This window comes from Camelus ferus, chromosome 3 (assembly GCF_009834535.1).
Source record: "Camelus ferus isolate YT-003-E chromosome 3, BCGSAC_Cfer_1.0, whole genome shotgun sequence".
Taxonomy (NCBI): domain Eukaryota; kingdom Metazoa; phylum Chordata; class Mammalia; order Artiodactyla; family Camelidae; genus Camelus; species Camelus ferus.
The window spans coordinates 106,648,702-106,672,047 of NC_045698.1; the positions used below are offsets into that span (position 1 = coordinate 106,648,702).

The 23,346-nt window shown below is 46.5% G+C and overlaps 1 protein-coding gene across 1 annotated transcript; it reads left to right on the forward strand.

Annotated features, from left to right (window-relative positions):
- The first annotated feature begins 10,457 nt into the window (after positions 1 to 10,457).
- Positions 10,458 to 23,057, forward strand: GM2A (GM2 ganglioside activator). The gene is made up of 4 exons (XM_014567292.2): positions 10,458 to 10,747; positions 15,404 to 15,553; positions 20,911 to 21,093; positions 21,425 to 23,057. Exons 1-4 carry the CDS (start codon positions 10,661 to 10,663, stop codon positions 21,578 to 21,580), a joined length of 576 nt encoding a protein of 191 aa, XP_014422778.1. The 5' UTR covers positions 10,458 to 10,660; the 3' UTR covers positions 21,581 to 23,057.
- Positions 23,058 to 23,346: the final 289 nt, after the last annotated feature.

Here is a 23,346-nt window from a genome sequence, read left to right on the forward strand (position 1 = left end):
TACAAGGGCCTGCTGGGGGAGGGGTCCTGAGGGAATGGATACTCAGATCCATTTTGATTGTGACTGGAAAGGATCTTTGTTGTGGTCCTTTTTCCGAGACTGAAGTTATTCCTCAAAGGCATCGAGATTGGGATTCAAGAGACTTTCATTCTGGTACATGTCGGTGGGAATGTAAAATGATGCAGTTGCATGGAAAACAGTGTGGATGTTTCTCAAAAAATTAAAAATACGGTGATCTGATCCAGCAATCTCACTTCTGGGTATTTATCCAAAAGAATTGAAATCAGGATCCTGAAGAGACAGCAGTATTCTCATGTTTATTGCAACATTATTAACAATAGCCAAGATATGGAAACAGCCACCTGTCCACTGACAGATAGGCGGCTAAAGATAATGTGGTGTATGCATATGACCAAATTTTATTTAGCCTTTAAAAAGAGAGATGGAGGGTAGGTATAGCTCAGTGGTATTGCTCATGCTTAGTATGCATGAGGTCCTGGATTCAATCCCTAGTACCTCCATTTAAAATAATTAATAATAATAATAATAATAATAATAATAATAATAATAATAATAATAATAATAATAAGTTCTGCCACTCGTGACATGTTTGAACCTGGAGGACATTATACTAACCAATCACAGAAGGACAAATACTACATTTTCCCATTTATATGAGATATCACAAATAGTCTTTTAGAAGCAGAGAATAGAAAAGTTGTTCTAGAACTCTGCAGTATAACATCTTGACTACAGTCAACAATACTTTATTGTGCAGTTAAACATTTGTTAAGAGAGTGGATCCCATGTTAAGTGTTCCTACCACACAAACACACACAAACAAAACAAAAACAAAAAACAAAGGGGCACAAGGAAACTTTTGGAAATGATGGACATGTCTATAACCTTGACCGTGGTGATGGTTTTAGAGGTGCTTGCATATGTCCCAACTCATCCAATCCACATTAAGTATGCACAGTTATTTGTATATCAATTATATCTTAAGAAAGTTGTTTTAGAAAAGAGAAAGACTTTCACTCTGATCCTTGGCTTGCTACTGATTTGCATTTTGACCCTGAATATTTCACATATGTTCACTTCTCTGGCCTCACATCCCCACCCCACACTTTACCCAGTGCCTGGCATGGAATAAGCTCTAGCAAAGATTTGTTGCACAAACGCATGAATGGATGAATTGGTTGGATTGGGTGTGATGGTGGACTTGGATCAGCAGGCTTCAGAGGCTACGTGAACCTTCTGGAAGTACAGTCACAACTGTGCACATGTGTGAGCGATTCAGTTTTTTCTCCGTAGAGCATCTGTAGCTTTAATCACCATTGCCATCATTCATTGAGGATTTGTTATTATATGACAAGGTCTATACATACTTTATCACACTTGATCTTCAGGAACCATGAGAGAGATTGGAGGGGTTACTAGTTCTACTGTACTAAAGTGGAAAATCAGGTTGGGAGTGTAAGGACTTGCTTAGGGTCATATGCTGGAGTTGAACCCAGGTCCATCAGACTTCACAACCTGAGCTCTAAACCACCGTCGTAAATGACTATAGCCTCTCAAAGAGATGTGACCCCAGGAGGTGAAGAGAAAATATTCCAGGGTCCTAGAGTTCTGTCTCTCTGTGGGACTGTGGGGAATGGGGAGAAAGCAGTGGAGGTGGAGGAGGAAGCAAGCCAGCCGAAGCAGGACAGCGCCCACGCCGCAAGGGCTGCTATTTCGAGCAGCCCCAGAGCCCCCAGAAGGGACGGTAAGGGGGCGGGCAGGGAAGAGCAGTTGTAAGAGGAGCCCCGGGAGGGGGAGGGGGCTATCTCCTCCCCCGCCCCTGCTGCCTCCAGCTCACCCTGTCGCCTGATGTCTAAATAAGGCTTAGAGGCACATTCTGGGAGCTAAAAATAAACTCCGGCTCCCCCTCCTGCCCTTGGGCTCTGGCGACCTCCCCAGCCCCGTCAGGGCTCCCCTTGGCAGGACCAGCTCTTGGAGCACGCCCTCCCCGGAGCTGTAGAATCACGATTCACGCACGGCTCGTTGAGGACCCCAGGGTTCTGGTGGAAATGCTTCCCCACCGCAGGAAGACCTGGACCAGAACTCCCCGGTCTTGGCTCTGACCTAACAAACCTGGGCAAGTTCCTCATTTCTCTGACCCTCAGTCTCTCCACATGTGAAATGCAGGTGTTAGACGAATGATGTAAACCGCTGGCATTTTGAATGAAATCAGGATCCCACACTCTGGGGTCAAACTTTAGAATGTACCCACTGGGGTTCTGTAGAGTATGTCTGTCCTGCAGACTCATTTTTAACTCACGCGGTCTTTATTAGGATCTGAATTAGCTGCCCATCCTTAACGATTTGAAAAATTTACATAAAAGTCTGGATTTCCAGCTTTTCTTGAACAATCAGGTCTGTACATAAGCGGTTTGTCAAACTAGGAGCCCGAATTGGGTAGTGGTCGCCCCCTGCCGGCGGTATGAACGTACTACAGGTGGCACATTTCCGCCCAGCTCTGTGGGCTGCAGGGTGAGAGGCACAAGGAGCAAGAGGAGTGAGTACTCTTGAGTGCAGGCAGATTCAGTTTGCCTCCCAGGGCCAGGACATTGGCATTGCTCTGCCCAGCAAATGCTTTTTGAATGAATGAATGAGACAGCTAACAGAATGCTTTGGAAACTGTATTACCAAACTGAACTCGGGTCTGCTCACCCAAAGTACAGGAAAGCCAATACTGTGACATCAGGTTGTGGTGAAGGAAAGAACAGCATTAATTGCAGGATACCAAGGTAGGGAGTGGGAGACAAGCCTCAGATCCACTCCACTTGGTTTTGAGTTAGGGATTTTTGTAAGGGGAGGAACAAGGAGGCTGGGATTAATCATCCTCTTGTGACATTTCTTAATCATAGTTTTGGGAATTAGGATGTCTCTGGCTTACGATTATCTGGCCAGGTGGTCCATGGCTCAGGGGTCTGTTAGCTCATCTTGCCCTGGAGAAACAACCTGTGTTTGTACATTAACGATGATAGCTATAATAGCAATTTTATTACGTTAACGATGTTACCGGCAACAGCAATTTTACTTATCTGACTCTGGTTGATTAGTTTTCAGTTAGCACAGGATAGAGGTCAGAGGGGACAAGAAAGGGAATAAAGTTTTGGCCAGAAAGGGAACTCAGATTTAGGGGAACTCGGTTTCAACTCTAAAGGACCCGTGATGGAGTTCTGACAATGATGCTGCCCATCTGAAATGTGTTTCCAGTGCATTGCTAGCCCCTGTGAATAAAAAATGCTGCCTGCCAACAAAGGACGCTGTGGCCACCAAGTCATCAGCCACTACCACCGCCCCATGGTAAACTGGAGGGAACTCAGGATGGAGACAAGCAGGCTGCCTGCTGCCAAGTCCTCAGCCTCTGCAGGCACGCCCAACAGTGTCCCCCAGAGGGGGCTCAGGATGGGAAAGAACAGGACACCATCCTTAGATACCAAAGGTGAATATCAAAGGAATGATTTCAAAGAGCCCAGACTTTTGCATCTTCCTATACATAGAAAAGCGCTAAAGTCCTGAACTTGAGATATCTGGTTTTCTTTAATCAACAGTCTAACAGTAATCTTTTGATATTCTGACTACCTGGCCTTTGTTGCAAAAACTCCCCAATATCCTAGCTCCTCCCTACATCTTTGGAGCAGTCCTTCAGAGAGATCTAAGAGGATTTTTCCCTGGCTCGAGTCCTCAGAAAGTCCGTCAAATAAAACATAACTCTCAACTTGTAGGTTGTGTATTGTTTTTCAGTCAACACCCCTGTCCTGGAGTTGAGGTTCCAAGCTCCCAGAAAGGACAAGATCCTCATTCCCTTCCCCTCGACTCCACCCTCGCTGGGAGTCATTAGACAATTAAGTAGGCATTGCTGGACCTCCTTCCTGATAAGTCAGTGGGATTGTCCAAGATTGGACAATTATTGGCAGAAACAGCCAAGGTCTGTTAAACTAAAATTATTCTTGAGTCACTTTGGAGGCCAGCAAAGGGGCAGGGAAGGAAGCAGGAGGGAAGAAGGACAGGAGAGGTTGAGCAGAGCTGTTCAAAGAACAGACTTCACGACAGCTGTCACCCAGCTCCCCTTGGGCAGCTCCTTGAAGCTAGACGCTTCACAGAATCAAAGGATGCTGCATCTGGACTGACCCTCAGACATCATGGATTCCATCCCGCCCCTACATGCAGTAGGGTGATGAGGTATAGAGTGACAACCTGGGAACAGCTGAGGCTTTGTCCTTCCTGCTCTGTTTCAGTAAACAGAGGTAGAGGGGAGAGCTCACCAGATGCCTTCCTTGGGAGGAAATAGTGACTCCATCTGTATCCCACCCCTGCCACTCAGTGGTGGAGAAAGTGTCCGGTCTGGATTCTTGCTACTCTGTTGTCCTCTGGGTAACAGCCTCAGCCACATCAGGAGCTTCTTGAAAATGCAAATTTTAGGGCTCCAACCTAGCCCTGCTGAATCATAATCTGCATTTTAACGAGATCCCAGGTGTTTTGTATGCATATTCCAGTTAGAGTAAAGCTGTTTGGTCCAGTAGTTCTCCAAGCTGGCTGCACCTTGGAATCTTCTGGGGGGGGGGGGTACTTTAAAAAATGTTGATGCCCGGGTTCCACCCTGGGGTGCAGTCTGGGCCTGGGTTCCCAGGTGATTTGTTTAAAGCTCTCCAGGTAATTCCAGTGTGAGTAGCCAGCATTGAGAAATCACAGCTCTAGGTGAGGGCTCTAATGAGATGAAAATTTAGGGGAAATCAAAGCAACGCAGACTTGGACAGGGCTTCCTATCCTGGGCCCTCGGGACTCAGGTTGATCGGGGAGGCTCCTCCCAAGGCACCTTCCCCAGCCTTGCCGGGCCCGTCTGACCAGTCCAACCCCTGCTCCCCAAGGCACTGTTGGGTGTCCAGCTGCTCTCTGGTTTCAGAGAGGTGAAAAAGGGTAGCAGCTCCTATTACTCCACAATGCTGCTTAGGGCTGTGGCTCTGAGTTGGGAGGACAGACACCTGGATTCTTATCCCTCTTCTGCTGGGTGGCCTTGGGCAATGTCTGTCCCGCTCTGGGCTTCAGTTTCTTGCTCTCTACAATGGGCTAGTTGAAATAACTTCCAGTGTCCCTTTTAGTTTTCTGCACATACAGACAGAAAGTTGAAAGACTTGGAATCTTGGAGATCATCTATTTTGATTCTACATTCTTACAGACAGGGGCCCCTGAGGCACAGTGAGATTACAGGCATTGTTCAAAGTCATAAATACCATTCCGATTTAGAGAACAATTTTTGCATCAGTGGAAAACTCTTTGGCATCCACAGCATACCCTTCTACGTATCTGCTTATGCTTCTCTGGGCACTCTGTTCCTGTCATTGCCTCTGAAGTGTTAGATAACTCAGAACTATGGAAAATAATCTTTGCCTATAGACGTGTAATTCCTGTGGAGGTTAAAGGATTGATTTCCTTCCCTGACAATGGGAGAGGCCCATTTGCCTCCAATGATACACTCACCTCCACATTCCTGATCCATTCTTTGGACTCTCCTTTGTGCTGGTTGTAACATCTCACCGTTTCCCTAATTGAAGGAGTTAACAAGGAAATTGCTATTGCGTGCTCATTTCATCTCACCACGGGTTATGATTTGGCCTTCTTTTTGAAAATTACCCTTTAATAACAAGAATAGTCAAGATTTAAAAGCAGAAGTCCAGGCTAAACTTGGGATTGAAACCCACAGAAACCAGGCGGTAACAGAAGTGACAGGCGCATGGCCCACAGGGGCTGTGGGGAGTGCAGAGCCCAGATCCCCGGCAGCAAACCCTCAGCAGCTTCAACAGACTGCTGTCCGGTGGGAATTCAGGCCAGTGTCTCCAGATTCTCTGATTTTTTTTTCAGGAAAGCTGGAAATCCATAATTTGATGAGAAGCCACCTGCCAGTATACACTGGCAACCAAGTAAAAACCAAGTATATACATGACTATATATAAAATAAACAAGGTCCTAATATATAGCACAGAGAACTATATTCAATATCTTATAATAACCTACAGGGAAAAAGAATATGAAAAAGAATATATGTATGTATAACTGAAACACTTTGCTGTACACTAGAAACTAATGCAACATTGTAAACCAACTATACTTCAATAAAAAACAAACAAACAAAAAACCCAAGCAAACATTCTAAGAAACACCATGTAGACCAACAAATGATGTTGGAGGCCTCTGTCGCTGCCTGTGACCTCTTCACACTCAGGTGCTAAACATTCCTCACTATACTGAGGGCAAAACTGAGCAGGGCCCTGTGGGAATTTCTTGGATACGAAAACTTTTCCATGTCCCCCAGTTTCTTGTTCGTTGGAAAAGAGTTTTAGTCTTCTAGACTTTCCCTGAATTCCAAAGAATTCAATCAGTTAGTAATTAGGGAACTGAGGAAATGCAGAAACAAAGGAAAAGCAGCCAAAAAGCAGTAGTTCAGCGGTGAAACAAGAGTCCTAGCTCCTCGGGGATGTATATAACAATCTGATACATACCTTTGAGTTGTTCTCCCAGAACTGAAAGCCCCTACCCAGGTGGAGGGTGGTAACTACTTGCTGAGACCCCAGGCCGGCCAGAATCAGAAAGTTGATGACTGAGATTCCTGAAACACCACCCGGATTCCTCACCACCAACCAATCGGAAGAAGGTCATGCACCCTGCGGCCAGCACCCCCAAATGTTGCCTCTAAAAACTATTCACCCAAAACCGTTGGGGAGTTCTGGTCTTTTGAGCAGGAGCAGCCCGCTTTTCTTGCTCGGCCCCTGCAATAAACCTTTCTCTGCTCCCAACTCCAATGGCTGGGCTTGTTTGGCCTCACTGTGAGTCAGGTACATGGCCTTGGGTACAAGGGCACTTCTCACACCAGCCTTTAATCCCATATACACTGGGTTTCCAACCACCAAGTACAAGCACGGCTGAGAGGTCATCCTGGGCTCTGTTGTTCCGGGGCTCAGACCCAGTGACTCCTCCAGGAAGTCCATGGTGATATATGTTAGAGTGACAACAATTTCCAAAGTTGCAAACCGTCACTCCTAGCATGTGGGATCTTCAAGGACAAGGGCCTTGTTTTAGTAACTGTCCCCTTTATGTCTGTGCGCACCTGTTGTGTGCCAGGCGCTTTACGTGGCTGGATATCAACCTTGGTTGCATATTTGAAGTACATGGGATTAAAAAAACCTACCAGCCTTGGGTCCTACCTCCAGAGATTTAGATGAGTTGGCCTGGAGCGTGACCTGAGGGTTGGGAATTTTAAAAGCTCCCCAGAGAACCGCACTGTGCAGCCCTGATGGTCTTGACCGCTTAACACTTCACACGGGCTCTTCTCCCAACTATTTCCGTTTCTGCCAAAGATGGTCAAAGTCCACCTCTTCTGAGAGTTCTCAGAGTCAAAAATGTAGCCCACTTGCACTTTGTATGAGTTTAACCTGACTTCTTGTCTTTTGGTAATAATACTCTTGGATAATATCATGTTTATGTCTTGTTAACAACAACAACAACAACAACAACAAAAAGCACAATGTGAGAGCTGTGAGTTACACTTTTACTTGAGGACGTAGAGAAGAACTTTAACCCAGGAGACAATTCCTCAGGTAGCTCTGAGGAGCTGCTCCGAAGTGGTCGGTGGGGGAGGTAATTCTGGCCAAGGGGTCCACGCAATCAAACACGGTTCTTGGTAGAAGGTTGCTGCTAGTCATGAGGAACAGATAACTTAATGATTTCTGTGCTTTTTTAAGTATGGGAAGATGTAAGAATCCACTTTCATAAAAATTTTTCCTGAAAATATCTAACTATCTGAAGGCTTATTCTGTCAGTTTTCCCAAAGCACAGAGTGCCTCATCCTGATCTCTGCCCTGAACTCCTATCAGGCTGTACTGTAGGTATGACTGGAAAGTAGGCAACATCCTTTGTTTTAGTCTTTACTTGCTGATGGCTTTTCTTGAATAGACCCTAGTCTTTGTGGGGCTGGGGGTGGGATTACAGGGATGGGATCAGGGCCTTTATTTTGTCTAACTGTTGAGTCCGTAAGTATTTGTCGAATGAGTGAACAGCTTAGCCTGGGAGGTAGTTTATTATTATTATTATTATTATTATTATTATTATTATTATTATTATTATTATTATTATTATATCCTTGTTTTGCAAATGAGGAAACTGAGCCCAGATAGGTTAAGCAGCCCCCACCTCTGCCTCTGCCTCCCCAGGCTGTCATAGGACACAAGCCTGGGCCTGCGTGAGTGGAAGCAAGTGGTCTGAACACGCCACTCTCCTCTTCTACCTGGCAATTTCACGGTTTTGGTTTCCAGGTCATGGTATCTATGACCTTCCAGAATCACCTCCAAAGCCCTTCAGGGAGAGTGTTACACACTATAATCTCCAAGGAATGTGCCCACACAGTAAGAGTTTCTCCAAGGTCCCGAGGAGCTTTAATCTTTTACTGCCTAAAATCAAATCCTTCTCGTGTAAAGAAGTGTGCCTGAGGCTGAGAGAATGGAGTATTTAGAAACTGGGAGGAAATGGTGTTGGGCTGCGCCCCTCAGTCCTGCAGTTCTTGTGATTGCCCAGCTGTAAGACTGAAGAGAACCCAGAAGGAGTCAGTGACAGAGACCTCAACAACTGAACAGGAAATCTGAAAAGTCAGAGGCAAAAGTCCTGAAGGGACTCCTGACTCCCTGCCATGTAGACTGATGGAGGCAGACCGGACTGTGCTGCCATCTCTGCCACACAGGGGAGGAGGAGGTTATTAGTTACAGGGCCATGATGCCACAAGGGCTCCTTGGTTGCCAGGGACACAGCTGGAATGCATCCCCCACCCCTAGATCTTTGGGTTAGTAACCCTCACGAGGGGGCAGTTTCCTGTTGATGAACAAACATAATGGAGCCATTCTCGTCTGAGGGCTATAAAAATCCATAGCTGGGGGCCAGGCATGCAGGTAGTTTCTCATTAAACTTTCAGCTTGTAGGGGAGGCAATCATGAGTGTAAGGTAGGGGTGAGGCAGGGCCGGGTGAGGCAGGGCCAGTTTCGGCAGGGGATGTATGGAGAGCAAGAGAGCTGCCATCTTATGGGCCTGAGCATACATGTGGGTAATAGGGTAGAGAGGCCTTGGCAGGTGCAAAGATGAAGCAGGAACGATGCTAGAAGGGAGCTGTGCAGCCCCCTTCCTATTTTCCAGTGAGGCTCCGGAGCACACGGGTGTCAGCATCCAGTTTCCCCACTGACACGCTGACCAAAGAACACAGCCAAAAGGATACCTCTCATACCTCTGCGGGGTCAGCCTTGGGAGAAGTGAGTTCTAGTTTTGCTTCTGTTGTGTGACACTGGACGAGTCCTTTGCCTTGCAAGGCCTGAAACTGCACTTGTGTATAATGAAGAGGCTGCACTAGATGAGAGAGGGGGTGATCAGTATGGGAGGAAGGTGTGCAAATAAAAGATCAGGTAAAGTCTGGAGCTTGGTTAATAGTAATATATCAATGCCAGTTTCTCCTTGTTTATAAAAAATATCCATATATCTTTTTTTTAAAAGAAAAATACCCTTATATATTAATGTTAACATGGGGGAGACTGAGAAGGAATTCTGTGCTATTTTTGCAACTTTTCTGTAATCTAAAATTAACTTCAAAATAAAACATTTCTTTCAAAAAAGATGATTAAGTTTTAAATTCTACACATGCTTTCATTTATTCAACAAACATTGATCACCTATTAGGTGTGAGACACTGGGTACACATTACTAGTGACCTAAAGTCATGGTCCTACCGCTTGTGGGGTTTACAGTCTAGAGGTAATTTAGCAGAAATAATATCTCTATTGCTTTTATAAAAAGCAAACCTCAGCTCAAAGTGTAGTAGCTTAACGAAATCTTGTCCGATGGGGTATATGTGAGCAGAATCCTCGCTCTATCACTTCCTAGCTGTGTGACCTTGGCAAGGCCTTATCGTGTATGTTTCCTCAGTGGTAAAAGAGGGCAAAAAAACGGATTCCCTCGTAAGTGCTTAACAGTACTAGGCACGCATTAAAGCACTTACTAAATGTTACTTTTCATGATTATAATAATTATTAAAAAGACACAGTGATTCATAACTCGGCTATGGAGGAGCGTAATATTGACATGGAGCGTGACACTTTTTGTCAAGAAGGACTTGGGTGCGAAAACATAATGGTCCTTCCCGCAGCGGCTTACAGCCGGAGTTCAAAAACCACAGCCCCTCCCCTTCCTCGCGCTCTAGCCCCGCCCTGAGCTAGGCCCCGCCCCGCCCTCGCGCTTTGACCCCCCCCCCTCGCACGAGCTCCGCTCCGCCACGTCTCATCCCGTACTCGGACCCGCCCCTTTTCTCCTTAGACTCCGCCTTCGTCCCAAAGACTGGGCCTGACGCCCACGCTCGGAGAGAGGGGCTAAAGGAGCAACCTCTGTGGGGCGGAGTCGGGAGAGATCTGTCCAATTCCAGGCCTTGAAAGCTCAGATCCGGAGGGGGCGGGGCGAACAGGGAAGTGGCGACGGTCGGCTTTGCATAAAGATGCACAGCTTTGCATAACCAGTGCAGGCAGGTATTTAAAGGAGTCGTCGCTGCCGCAAATCTAGTGGTTAACCCAGCGCGGACCCACCCGTTGCAATGATCCCTCTGCTGCAGGCTGCGTTCCTGATCTCCCTGGGCTTGCTCCTTGCCGGCCCAGCGGCTACTGCAAACCGCCCGCCACTGGTGAGCGCCCTGTCCTTTAGGAAGCTGCTTCCAGGATCCCAACCCAGGTTGGGGTGTGCGGGTGGGGTTGGGATATGGGGGTGGCTACTCCGGTCTCTAGAATTCTCTGCAGCAGAGCCTTGCAAAGCCACTCACTGTTAGACTCTGAGTGGGTCCTTTTCTCTCTACGAGTTTCGGTTGGGTTTCTATCTGTACAGAGGGTGGGCTATAAGGCCTTGCTCTGCTCCAGATTATTTTGGAAGGGTTAATCTCACTCCCGTCTGTACTCTCCTGTCCTCTTTCCAAACGTCTGAGTGAAATTTTGCAGAACTGCAAGACTAAAGATCTGCTCCCAAGCCAGAGACTCAGCCCCGTTTACTTGCCCCAATTTTTCCCCCATGCAAAAGCCTGACAGCCATCACCTCCCCTTCTGTACTGCTCTGAGGCGGTGCTTGTCCAGGTGGAAGGGTGGATTTGAGAGGCTCTTCAGGCCAGAAGGTCCAGACTTGTTCTTCAGGTGACAAAGATCCAGCCCTGCTCCTGGATGTGAGCCATAGAGAGGCTCTAACCTCCCAGCTTCACCATCTCTTCTCAGTCACCCTTTGCCCCAGACCCTCAAGAAAGCAGAGTTCTGTCATTCTAAGACACAGAAAAGCCTAGTTCCATTCTCTTTGCTGCATAGCTGGAGACAAGTCACTTAATATCTCTGGCCACAAAGAGAGAGAGGCCCAGCCTAGATCCACTACCTCCAACCTCCTTAGAAATATTACAGAGCAAAGAGCAGGGGGGTGTAGGGGAAAGTGGAATAGGACTGGGAGGCTCATCTTCTGATCCCTTTGTCTTTAATCCATGGACATGGCTTTTGGGCTTCTTGAGCCTTGGTCTACTCATCTGTAAAATGGGCTGGATGCCACCAACCTGACTTTGTCTGATGGCTGTGGGTGAAGGGAAATGCTTCCATGGATGGAAAACCTCTTAAATCTTAAATTTATAAAGCAATGTAAAAGTGGGCTCAGCCTCACCCTGCCCCAGGGGCAAGGCATCTATTTTGCCTATTGAATGGAGGAGTAAGGACCTCTTGGCCTTATTTGCCCAGAGGATTCAGTTTGTCCCTGAGCGTAGGTTGAGAATGTTTCTCTTGGCTCCAGTGCTTACCGTTATGAGGTGGTCTGGCTAAACCTCGAGCTTGCCCTACATCCCTGTTCTCCTATATTGTCTTGGGATGCCATCCCAGACCAGAGGGTCTTAAGTTGGCAGTTTTGGAGGGGCCATGAAACATTGGGGGATTCACTCACCTTACCCAGGCCCCTAGTGGATAGGGGACTCCTCCAAGATTACACAGCAAGTGGCATTTTCCATCCTTGTCTGCTCTCATCTGGGTCTTTGGGCTCATGTGGTTCAGAGCCCTAACCCTGAGACTCTGGGCCAGATGAAGGCTGTAGGGTGACAGTCTTTGTGCTTCGGGAACCCGAGTTCCATTTCTTCTTCTAGCATTAACCAGTCTTGTGACCTGGGCTGTGGTGAGCTTTAGATATCATGATAACAGCAGAGAAGAACCCCAGGCCAGGCTACAGTAGGTGCTTAATAGACTGTGATACTGTTTAATGACTGTCATTTCTTGTGCACATACTTTGTGCTATGTCTTGAGCTCTGTGCTTTTTCTTCCCTAATAAATTTTTTAGGTGAATAATTTCAGATTTACAGCCAAGTTGCAGAGATAGTACAGAGTTCCCACATACTCCTCACTTGGTTTCCCCTAATGTTAACATCTTGTGTTTTCATGGCCTTGACAGTCTTGAGGAGTTATGACCTATACTTTCTGTGTACAAGCTTCTCACTCTTATAGTAGCCCTGTGAGAAAATTTAATTATGACCATTGAATAGATGAGGAAATTGAGCCTCAAGAGAGGTTAACTGATCCATGGTCTCAGTTAGTGAGAGTGACTGAGGTATGACTTTAATCCAGGTCTCTGGTCTGGACCCATATTTCTGCCTCCACAGCTGTGCCTTCCCCCTCTGCCATACGCTGCCTCTTCCCACATGTTGGCCTAGGCTGGGATGACAAACAATCTGGTGGCAGGCCTGCCCTTAGGGGGCATTGCTAATCCTTCATACTTCCTTTTTCTGGATGAGGCTGGACTCAGCTGCAGAATCCATTGCCACAGAAGCCTGTAGTCAGGCATTGGGAAGCCTCAGGGAAAACCAGGGCCTGGGGGAAGGTGGGAGCAGGGCACAATGGACACTGCCTCCAGCCTGGAATCAGTCCTCAGTGTGAATCAGGCTGCCTTGGAATCTGTGAAAGCAGCTCCAGAAAATGGCTAGTCCTCCTTCCCACCCTCCAGCCCAGCTCTTAATCCCAGGCACTCTTTCATTTGATAGTAGAATCCTGACTGGTCTCTGTACTTCCAGATTTGACCCTCTGCCATCCGTTTTCAACCATAAACCAGAGCATGGCACTCTCCTGCAATGGAGTCCCATTGCACTTACAGGAAATCCAGCCTCCTACTATGATTTGTGAGGTCCTGCCACCCCTCTAAGCTCATCTGGGTGCCTCATTCATTACATGTAGTCCACTGGCCTTCTTTGTAGAGTCCAGAGCATCTGAGCGTCTTTCCACCATAGGGCCTTTGCCCATGTTCCTTCTGCTTGAACCTTCTTTCTCTTTGTACTGCATCGCTGACTCCTCGTCTTGCATGAGTCCAGCTTAAGTATCATTTCCTCATCTCTCTATTTTAGTGAGTCCTTTGTTACTCTCAACATGCCCCTCTATTAGTTTCTTTTATGGCACCCTGAGATCATCATAAATATTTATTTACATTAGACTGTAAGCACTTCACGGCAAGGCAGGCACATTTCTAATTGTTTACCTCTATTAACAGCACTTAGCCCTGGGCCTTGATCATTGCTCCATAAATATCTGTGGAATGCATGTTGAAGGAGACACTTGTTGGTACCTATCCTGCCTAAGGGGCCTTGGGGATCGCAGGGATGAATCAGACCCTGTCCTGCTTTTTAGTCACGGCATGATGTTTCATTCCAAGGGACAGAACTCATTCCAAGAAGCTCAAGTAAAGGGAAGTTTATTCCAGGTATACAAGGAATCTCATGGAGCTAATGGCAGGAAGTGGAGACTAGGATGTCTAATGGCTGTCATTTAGGGAGCCAGCTCATGCTTTGTGCCTGGCATTGTGTTATAAGCTTTATGTACGTGTTCTTACCCTTGTAAGGCCTGAGAGGAAAGTATAAATGACTCCACTTAAAAGGTGTGGAAATTGCAATTCCAAAGGGGAAACTGGTTTTAGAATCACAGGATATGCACTTGCATGGCTGAGCAATGATTTCAACCCACGTCTGCCAACTTAAGCCTTGATTTACGCCATATCTCACCCCAAAAAACATGCCCTTGGCTGCTATCCTGAACTGCCTATTTAGATGAGGGGTCCAGTAGAGGGGGGAAGGGTGACTCCATCCATTCTGTTTTCCATAGACCAGCAGAATCCTTTGTTTTTGTCCTTTTGGCTTGGTCATGGGTCTAGATGTTCTGGCCCAATCTTAAAGCTGTGACCCCATGACAAAGCCCAAAGTCCTCTGAGTGATTTTGCCTCCATCTCAATTCCCAAATTGGAGGCAGAGAGAATCTGTCAGCCTAGCTGGGGTTAGGTATTCTGTTTTGACCCACCTAACTGTGAGTGTGTTGGTGAGGTGAGTCAGCGTGGGGATGTAGGACCATCAGGTTTTCCTTCTAAGATGGAATGTGCATGGTGGGAATGCTGAAAGTCTCTTGAAGATGGCCTTCAGGGGCTTGGGAAAGGTGTGAGTAGATGGGCAGAGTCTGCACGGTGTAGGAAGTGTTAAAGATCAGGGTTCTGGGGGAGAGGGGAGTCAGTGGTCATGTGTAGTTAGACACGATGGTGGAATCAGGGGACTTCTTGGGGGTTCAGAGGAAGAGGAGGAGATATGGCTCAGCAGAGGAGAGGGGGTGACTCAGGGTGAGGGGTTGGTGGTGGAAGGTGTGAGCAATGGGATGGGAGTAAGATAGCCCTGGTTAGGACTGGGGAAGTTTGTTCACCGGGGATTGTTCATCAACAAGCGGCCCCCTGGGAACTTTCGTGTGTGTTCTAGTCCCTCCCTGGGCTAATGCACTCCTCTGAGGGTGGGGTGTTGGATGCTGCTAGGTTTCCCGGTGTGCTCTGTGTTTCCTATTGTTCCTGGCCCTGTATTGGGTCTGGGGTGTGACACCAATAGGGTCCTGGGCATGGGCTGCAAAGGTGAATCCTCTAGGAATTTTCTTCTAAGGAGATGCCAAGACTGGCTTGAGAGGAGTGGGGAGCAGAGAGGTGGGGGATCAGAGAAGATATCTACCAAAGGCAGATGTGGTTACTCTCCTGTTTTGAGGTTGAAGGTCAGTTATATTGTGCTCTGTAGTTCACAGCACACTTTTGGGAGATTGTGTCTTTTGCGTCTTTTAGTTTAGTCCTGCTAATGACATGGGTAGGACCAGTGTCATCACAGGTTTATAGATGTGAAGTTGCAGATGCAGCTCAGAGAGGGCAGGTACCTCACCCAAGCGCACATTGGCAGTAACTTGTTCTGTTGATTCTTCTGACCTGTGAGAGTTCCTTTTGTCAATTTTTATTTTCTCTTTTCTTACTGCCTTATTGTCTTTGGCTCTCCCAGCTTGGTGGCTTTTCCTGGGAAAACTGTGGTGAGAAGGACCCCGTAGTGTTAAATAACCTGATTCTGGAACCTGACCCTATTAAAATTCCTGGGACCGTGACTGTCAGTGTTGATGTCAAGACCATTATCCGCCTCAGTAGTCCTCAGAAGGTAAGCCTGGGGGCTGGGAGAGGGGTCGGGGATGGGGAGGTGCTGGAGGGAAGGTGCCATTGGTCAGAAGGCAGGGTCCTGAGGAATGTATACTCAGGAACTATGAGTAATTTTGGAATCCTGGAATCCCAGAGCAGCAAAGGAAGTGTAGATTTGTAGACTGTCTGATAGCCAGCTCGGGCTGGGCAGTTTGGTTTTAGTGGTGTTGTTAATTATGAAACAGACTCATCAATTAGCAAGTAATATGTAGTCACTTTACAAAACACAAACAGTCAAAAAGGGGGGAAAATAAAAGAAATCACCTGAAATCTCACTACCTTGTGGATAAGGGATAAACACTTTTAACACTTTGTAGGTTAGTCCTTGGAACTTTCTTCCATACCATGGCGTATAGCATACATATTAATTTTGAATGGACTTATATATATATATTTATATAAATACGCAGTGCTCCCCGTAAATGCCCTCTTGCAGTCTAACTCCTCACAAGATAATCATTATTAGCTATATATATCCTGTCAGAATTCTTTCTACATTGATAGTAATGGGATTAATGTGACATGATTAAACTCGCTTTTTTGGGGTATCATACTATGTTTCACCTCTTTTTATGGCATTTGAGTAGATCTATCTAATCATTTTTAATGGCAGAAATATTCTGTTGTAGATGGCATAATCTACTTAAGAAATCTGTTGTCAGACATTTAGTTTGTTCCAGGGTAGTTATTTATTTGTTTTTTTGGCTATATATAAACACCTCTGCAGAAAGTAACCTTGTCATGCATCTTTTTATACTTTTCTGATTATCTAGACTTAGACTTTTTAGGTCTTTTGATACATATTGCCAATGTGCCTCCCAATGTCTGAACCTGTTTATCCTCTAACCAGCAACAAGAGATTTTTGCCTATTTCCACGCATTTGTTGATAGTGACCATTTTCTAAAAATCTTTTCCAGTCTTTTATGTCATCCCTAATGAGGTTAAATGTCCTTGCCTAAGTTTATTTGCCTTTGTATTTTCTTTGAGGATAACCAGTTCATTCATGTCTGCTGGGGGTGGATACTTGCATGTTTCCGTACAGAACAATAGAGGCTTTCTACGTATCCATTGCAACTCCATACATTGTAGTCCTTTCCTCACTGGTTTGAATTGCCACCTTTATACCATATTCTTATGCCTTCAGCCTGTCCTGAAGATCTTTTCTGCCACCAGTTTCTTTTAACTCTTTGAAAGTTTTCTGATTTGGAATCAGTGTCCCTGAAACTACATTTTGACTTGGTTAAACATAGCCCCTGCCTCATAGGTTTCTTTGAGCGATTACTGAGTTGATTACATGGAGAGTGCTTTGCACATGGCCTGGCCCACAAGACCTGCTCAGTATGTGTTAGATTTGTTAGAATTTCATTTAGTATCAGTCTCTTCCTGTGGCCCCTTTGACCCAGAGTCCTGTATATGCAGATGGTTCTCAGGCTCTATGTTCCCTCGCACTTCTTTCCAGGTCTTCTCCAGGCGAGGCCACTGCATTTTCTTTAGCTATTCTTCAAGTGATCTTCTACCAGGTCACACATTTCCATGTTCCCTCTGCTGAGTCTGGATTATAGGGCTCCTTGGTGGGCTGGCCACCATGCATATCTCCCCCTGTTGCCATGCAAACTGCGAGCATTTCCAAGAAGCTGATGCAGTGCAGCTGACTTGGAAGGAGAAAGCTGGGAAACTCTTTCTCCCCCAGCCTGCTTTTCCTGGTTTCTTTGCAGTTTGTTAAGATGGTTCTCCCCCACCTCCTACTCCCTTTTCTATTACAGATCTTCTTCAACTTACAAAGGTGTTACATCCCAATAAACCTGTCATAAGTTGAAAATATTGCAAGTATAAAATGTATTTAATACACCTAACATACTGAACAGCATAATTAGCCATGCTCAGAACACTTAAGTTTCCCTATGGTTGGGCAAGATCGTCCAACACAAAGCCTATTTTATGATAAAGAGTTGAATATCTTATGTAATTTATGGAATACTATACTAAAAGTGAAAAACAGAACGGTTTTAAGTGCATCAGCTGTTTACCATCGTGATCATGTGGCAGGCTTGGGAGAGTATAATCCCACTAGAGGGGATAGTAGTGTGTATCGCCAGCCCTAGATCCAAAATTCAAAATTGGAAGTACAGTTTCTACTGAGTGTATATTGCTTTTCACCATCGTACAATCAAAAAATTGCAAGTTGAGCCATCATAAGTCTGTACTTTATTACTTGTCATAAACTTGGGCCATTGAGCTTTGTAAAACTTGAATTCAGATTCCCACTGCCCCTTCCTCCTACATTTCTCTTTTGTGTATGTTTTTGATGTAGTTTCTTTATCTTTTCAAGGAATATGCATACTAGCTATTAAAGGAAGGCCTCTCACCACTCACAGGAGAAAAAGATGATTAGCCTCATTTTACAGATAAGGGACCCTGAGGTTCAGAGAAAGGTGTAACATACCCCAGGTCAGCATCCTAGGCTGGTGTCTTTATCCCGTATTTCCTGTCCCCGAGCTCTTTCTGGCAAGGTGGTGGAATTAGTGGTTGGAGTTTTTGCAGGGGAGTACCCCAGGACTTTCTCCTTGCCAGCAAAGACCCCCCAGGAGAGCCGCCTAGACTCAAGCACTGCATAAGCCTGGAGGGCTCTTGACGTCAATGGCTACTACCCTTGTTACTGGGGCCCAGAGAGGAGTGACTGGTCCCAGCCACGCAGCTTGTTAGTGGCAGGAGAGCCACTTGATCTTGCTGAAGTGACATTTCTTTAATCAAAAACCCCATCTGGGACCTGGGTGGCCTTAACCCCAGTTGAAATTTTTTGAAGTTAGATGCCCTAGATTCTGTGAGCCATGGGCAAGGATGGAGTCTGTCCAGGAACTCCCTTTTCTTCTTTTGATGTGTTCCACAGGCTTTGGCATAATTTAGAACTCCTTTCTTTGAGCTCTCAAGTTCCACCCTCTGAGACCTTGGTTTCGCCACCCTCAGGAATTGTAAATCACTGCTGCATTTGGCATGCACACTTATTTCAGGCTTTTAGACTTGTGGCTTTCAGACCTGATGGTTTAACTTTTTTTCCACTGTACCTGCAACGCCTCTGCCTGAGCCCTCCCCAGTCTCATCAAATGGCTCCCCTTCAAGTCAGTGGCTATCAGTGGGTCTTTATCTAGAGCCTTGTGTGCCTAGCCTGGAGCTAGAGGCCAAGAGAAGGAGACATTGTTTTTAATCTGTAAGAAATTTTGACCGTTAGGATGTCAGAACTGGTAGGTCTGTGTATCTCTTCAAGATCATGAGATACAAATACTCCATGGCCAAGATGGAGGAACAGAGGCTTGAGAAGGGAAGGGGACTTGCCCAAGGGCTCTGGCAGGTGTGGGCATCCTGATTCCATTATACATCGGTGCCTCTGTCTTGTCAAAGCTGGTCCCATGACACTAGTTTATTTAGGTAGAGCTGTGGAGGTGCCAAGGAAGTCTTGGATGAGAGGGGTTGGTGGTCCCTCATTACTCAGTGTTGCTTGCTCTTCTGAGCCATATGAGCAAGCAGACTGAGAATGAGGACTGGAAAATGAGCCATGGTTGGTAGTTCCCAAATGGTAAGCATGGCTGTTGCCTTAAGTTTGTTGAGCCCCACTGAGTACGTCTGTGCCGTGCTTATCCTGGTTGGGGGAGGCATGGCTCCTTCTGGTGGATGCAGCCTCAGAGGCTTCCAGTCTGGTGGGAGGAGCCCAGGCAGGACTGGTGTTCTTGTTCAAGACATAACTGGCCTAACTTTCATTGGAATATTGGCAAAACAAGGATGGGTATTGGCTAAGGGAGAGGTAGTCCAGTAGGAGGTAATTTTTGGATTTCAGGCACTATGCAGAGTGTTTTACCAGCATTGTCTCACTCAATGGGACCTTGTAAAGAGGCAGACACTTTAAAATATCCCATTTTATTTGGGAATGGAGATAAGAAGAAATTCCCCAAGGGCACCGTACTAGGAAGTAGCTGAAGTAGCATTCCACCCAGGCCCTCTGCTCTTCCTTGGTAAAGGGGTTGGAGCAGGCTCGGCAGGAGAGGAGAGAGGAGGGCTGGGAGGGGGAATACGGGTGGCAGAAACATTATGTCAGCAGAGTGGGATGAGACAAATTTGAGTCTGTCCACTCAGGATATAGGGTGTGGCTGACCCTTCCTCCTGGGCCTGGGTCCTGACACCTGGGGCAGGTGGAAGACTGAGTTGTCAGCCTGGGGAGCCAGCCTGAGCCCAGCAGGGTCTGGGGGAGTAAGTGCCCATCCAGGATTTACCTCTTAGAAACAGAAGCCCTGAATCAAGTGAGCCTGGAGGCTGGGATTCAAAGAATGCTGGAATGTCACAGCCGAGAGTGGTTTCTAGCCAGAACACCCACAGGGAATGAGATTAAACTCCTCCTGCCCTTTCCTTACAATTTTCCCCAATATCTTTGGGGTGGGGGCATACAAACATGGTCCTAAGGGACAAGTCATTTGGCTCTTAGGCAGCTAATACTTAGTGAATGCTTTGCACATGCCAGGCACAGCTGGCTCAGCCCTAACCTCCAGAACAGAGCAGGACTGTGGCAGCATGGAGGTGCGAAGCACTCATAGATCTTCTCATTCAGCTTCTCTCTGGCTGCAGGGGTCCTTTTGTAGCTTTTCCAGCTGGGTGGGTCCAGGGAGCCCACCTCTTCTTGGGTAGTTCTGTCTGCTGTAACCTCAGTGTGATTATGAAGATCTTCCTAATACCAGTCCCCAAAATAATCTCCCTATAAATTCCTACTGTTTTAAGTTCTGTCTTCCATGGCGGTACAGAGAAAACAGGATCCAAGAATAGCACATAGGTTTCATCTTGGTAACCAACTCCAATCAGCTGATGGTAGCTTCCTGAAGTTCTGTTAGGAGAAGGTTCTGAAGCCAAGATTGGGCTCAGAAGGAAAGTTTAGAAGCAGTGCCACAGTTAGCCAATGAGCAGTGCATTAGATGCCAGTTAAACAATTAGATGACAAGTGCATTTCAACTTCCATCAATGGGCAGTGACCACTGAAAGAATTCTAAGACCGTGGTTCTTAGAAAAAGTAACATTTGATTATTAATGTCTGCCATGGGCACAAGAAAGGGAGAGAAAAAGTCACATTTGATTATTAATGTCTGCCATGGGCACAAGAAAGGATAGTATTGGGGCAGGTGCCACTATATTGTTATTTTTGGATCAGAAATGGGATATCTCCAAGATCCCATCCAGTTAAAAATTCTGTGATTAAAATAAGATGCTGGCCTTTAAAGAAGGCAGAGGAGCTGCTATGTTTGCCTTGGAATTTTACACTTTTTCTCCAACTCTCTCACCAGGTGGAATTAACTGTGGAGAAGGAAGTGGCTGGCATCTGGATTAAAATACCATGTGTGGAACAAACTGGTAGCTGCATCTATGAGAACATCTGTGATACACTTGATGACTTAATTCCCCCTGGGAGTCACTGCCCAGAACCTCTGCACACCTATGGGCTTCCCTGCCACTGTCCCTTAAAAGCAGTAAGTATAGGGAGAGGAGAGCATTACTGTGGCTGGGGTAGAGGCATGTGGTGTGGAGACACTTTCTCCTGCAAATCTGCATATCTATGGATGTTAACTGATAGGACTATCCTGAATCACTTTATCTTTTGGAGGCCTTGGTTCATGCATCTGTGGAATGGGAGACATGAAGCTGGATTTGACCTCCAGTGCCCTTTTACTGTCGTCACATTCCATGCTCTTAGGAGAGTGGGAAGAGGGGTAGTTCCTGGCTGCCACCCTAGAGGTCACTCCAGGAGAGTGTACTGTCCATAGGCTCCCAATGACCTGTGGTGCACTGCCTTTCCTGCAGGGCGTCTACATAATGCCCAGGAGTAACATCGAGCTCCCCAGCCTGCAGCTGCCTGCCTGGCTCAGCACCGGGAACTACCGAATCAAGAGCAAACTGAGCAGCGGCGGGAACCATCTGGCCTGCGTCAAGATCTCTTTCTCCCTAAAGGCCAGATAAGGTGGAACCTGCCACGGTGGAATGAAGAGGGGGTGAATGTCTCTGTCTTATGCTGGCACTGGCCAAATTCTACTCTCTGTCCTTTTTCAAGCCCCTTTCCTCAATGATGATGCTCCCCTCTCTGAAAGTCACAGTCACATTTTATGCCGTTTACACAATTATTAGGTGTGGACAAGCAGCCCTAACCTAAGGGAGGATAAGCCAGTGCTTTTTGACAGCCCAGGCCATCTACTGGGCTGGCCACTGCATTTTCTTCCTCACCCCCTATTGCTTTCTAAGAGCTTAACTCGTTTGCTAAACCATCAAGGAATTGGACTAACATGTTTTGTGACCCCAAGTTCAGACTGACCCAGTCTCATCTTCCTGAAGTACCTTTATGGTTTTCTCATTGCCTTTTTTAATGTCACTGACCAGCCTAAAAGCAGAATGACAGTATTAACAGTTTTCATGTTACTTCAACCCCTCTTACAACGAAGGGCCTAAAGTAGTTGATCTCAGTCTATTCTTCCATTAAGTTCTGTGATTAATTTAGTGTTCTTTTCTAGACTTGCCCAGTTAACAGTGAGGCACAGTGTATCCTGGAGAGGCAGGCCATGTGGTGGGAGAGATATTTGAGAGTGCTTTATGTGTTTAAGATGGTCTGCAAACTCAGGTGCCTGCAGGGCTAAGCACAAGACATTAATGAGTGATGACCAGGAGGAACATGTTGCTTCTGGGCACGTCTTCCATTCTACTTTTGTATAATAGCACTGATCTGAGGCAGCTGCTGCCCACTCCCACTGGGGTTATAATCAGGGATGTGGGACTAGGGTGAGTTGGAAAGTGCACATCCAGTCTGTAGGGCAGCTGCTGTCTAGCTATGTCCAGTAAGTACCACATGAGAATGTGGGTCCAACATTGCCAAATATTCTGAATTCTGTTTTCCTGAGAGAAGCCAGAAGTCCAGACTTTTATATGAAATCAATTTTTAAATACTGGCAATGAGTTGTTTTTTGAAACACTGAGCAGGCAGAAGGGACCAAACAGACCTGTCAGTGGGGAAGTCTGACTCATGGGTGGCCAATTTGTGACCCTGGATGTAAGAACAGGTATGCCTTGTCCTTTTTGCCTGGAGACAACTCCTCTGGCACTGTTTCTCCTTCCAATGGGCCAAATCCATCATGTCTGACCCTAGAAGCCTCCTCCAGTGTTGTGGGGGTAGATGCAGCCTCAGAGATGTGAGCTCAGGGAAAATGAGGCTGCCTCCCTGCCCTTGGAGCACTGCCAGGATGAGTGGGGTAGATGCTGAAGAGTTGGACCACTAGCAGCTGCTGTGTGGAGCGGGGATCCAGTGAAGAGAGGTGGACTTATGCCAGCTGCCTGGGTTTGTTCACCGTCCTGTCCTACCATGACATTGTTCTCACTCATGATCAACCCTGGGTTGTGGGTTCATTGAAGCCTGGAATGATAATAAATCTTTTTAACTTTCTGAGAATTCCTCCTCTGTCATGGCTGTACATTTTCTCATTGAGCACATCTCAGGATTTTCCGGAGCTCCTTTGAGGTGGGCTGTGTCTGTCTGGAAGGTTGTGGCAGCGCGACGGGGAGCTGAGAAGATTTCAGGAACTAACTTCTGTTTCTGTCTCATGAGCTGCTTGTTACCTCTGCTTCATCCTGTCCCATCACCATCCAGCTTCCCTGGTTGGCCTTTGAGCCTTCCCTTTGCAGTGTGACCTCTCCAGCCTTTTTTCCCCTCCTGGATCTTTGGGTATCATTCTCACAGTCTT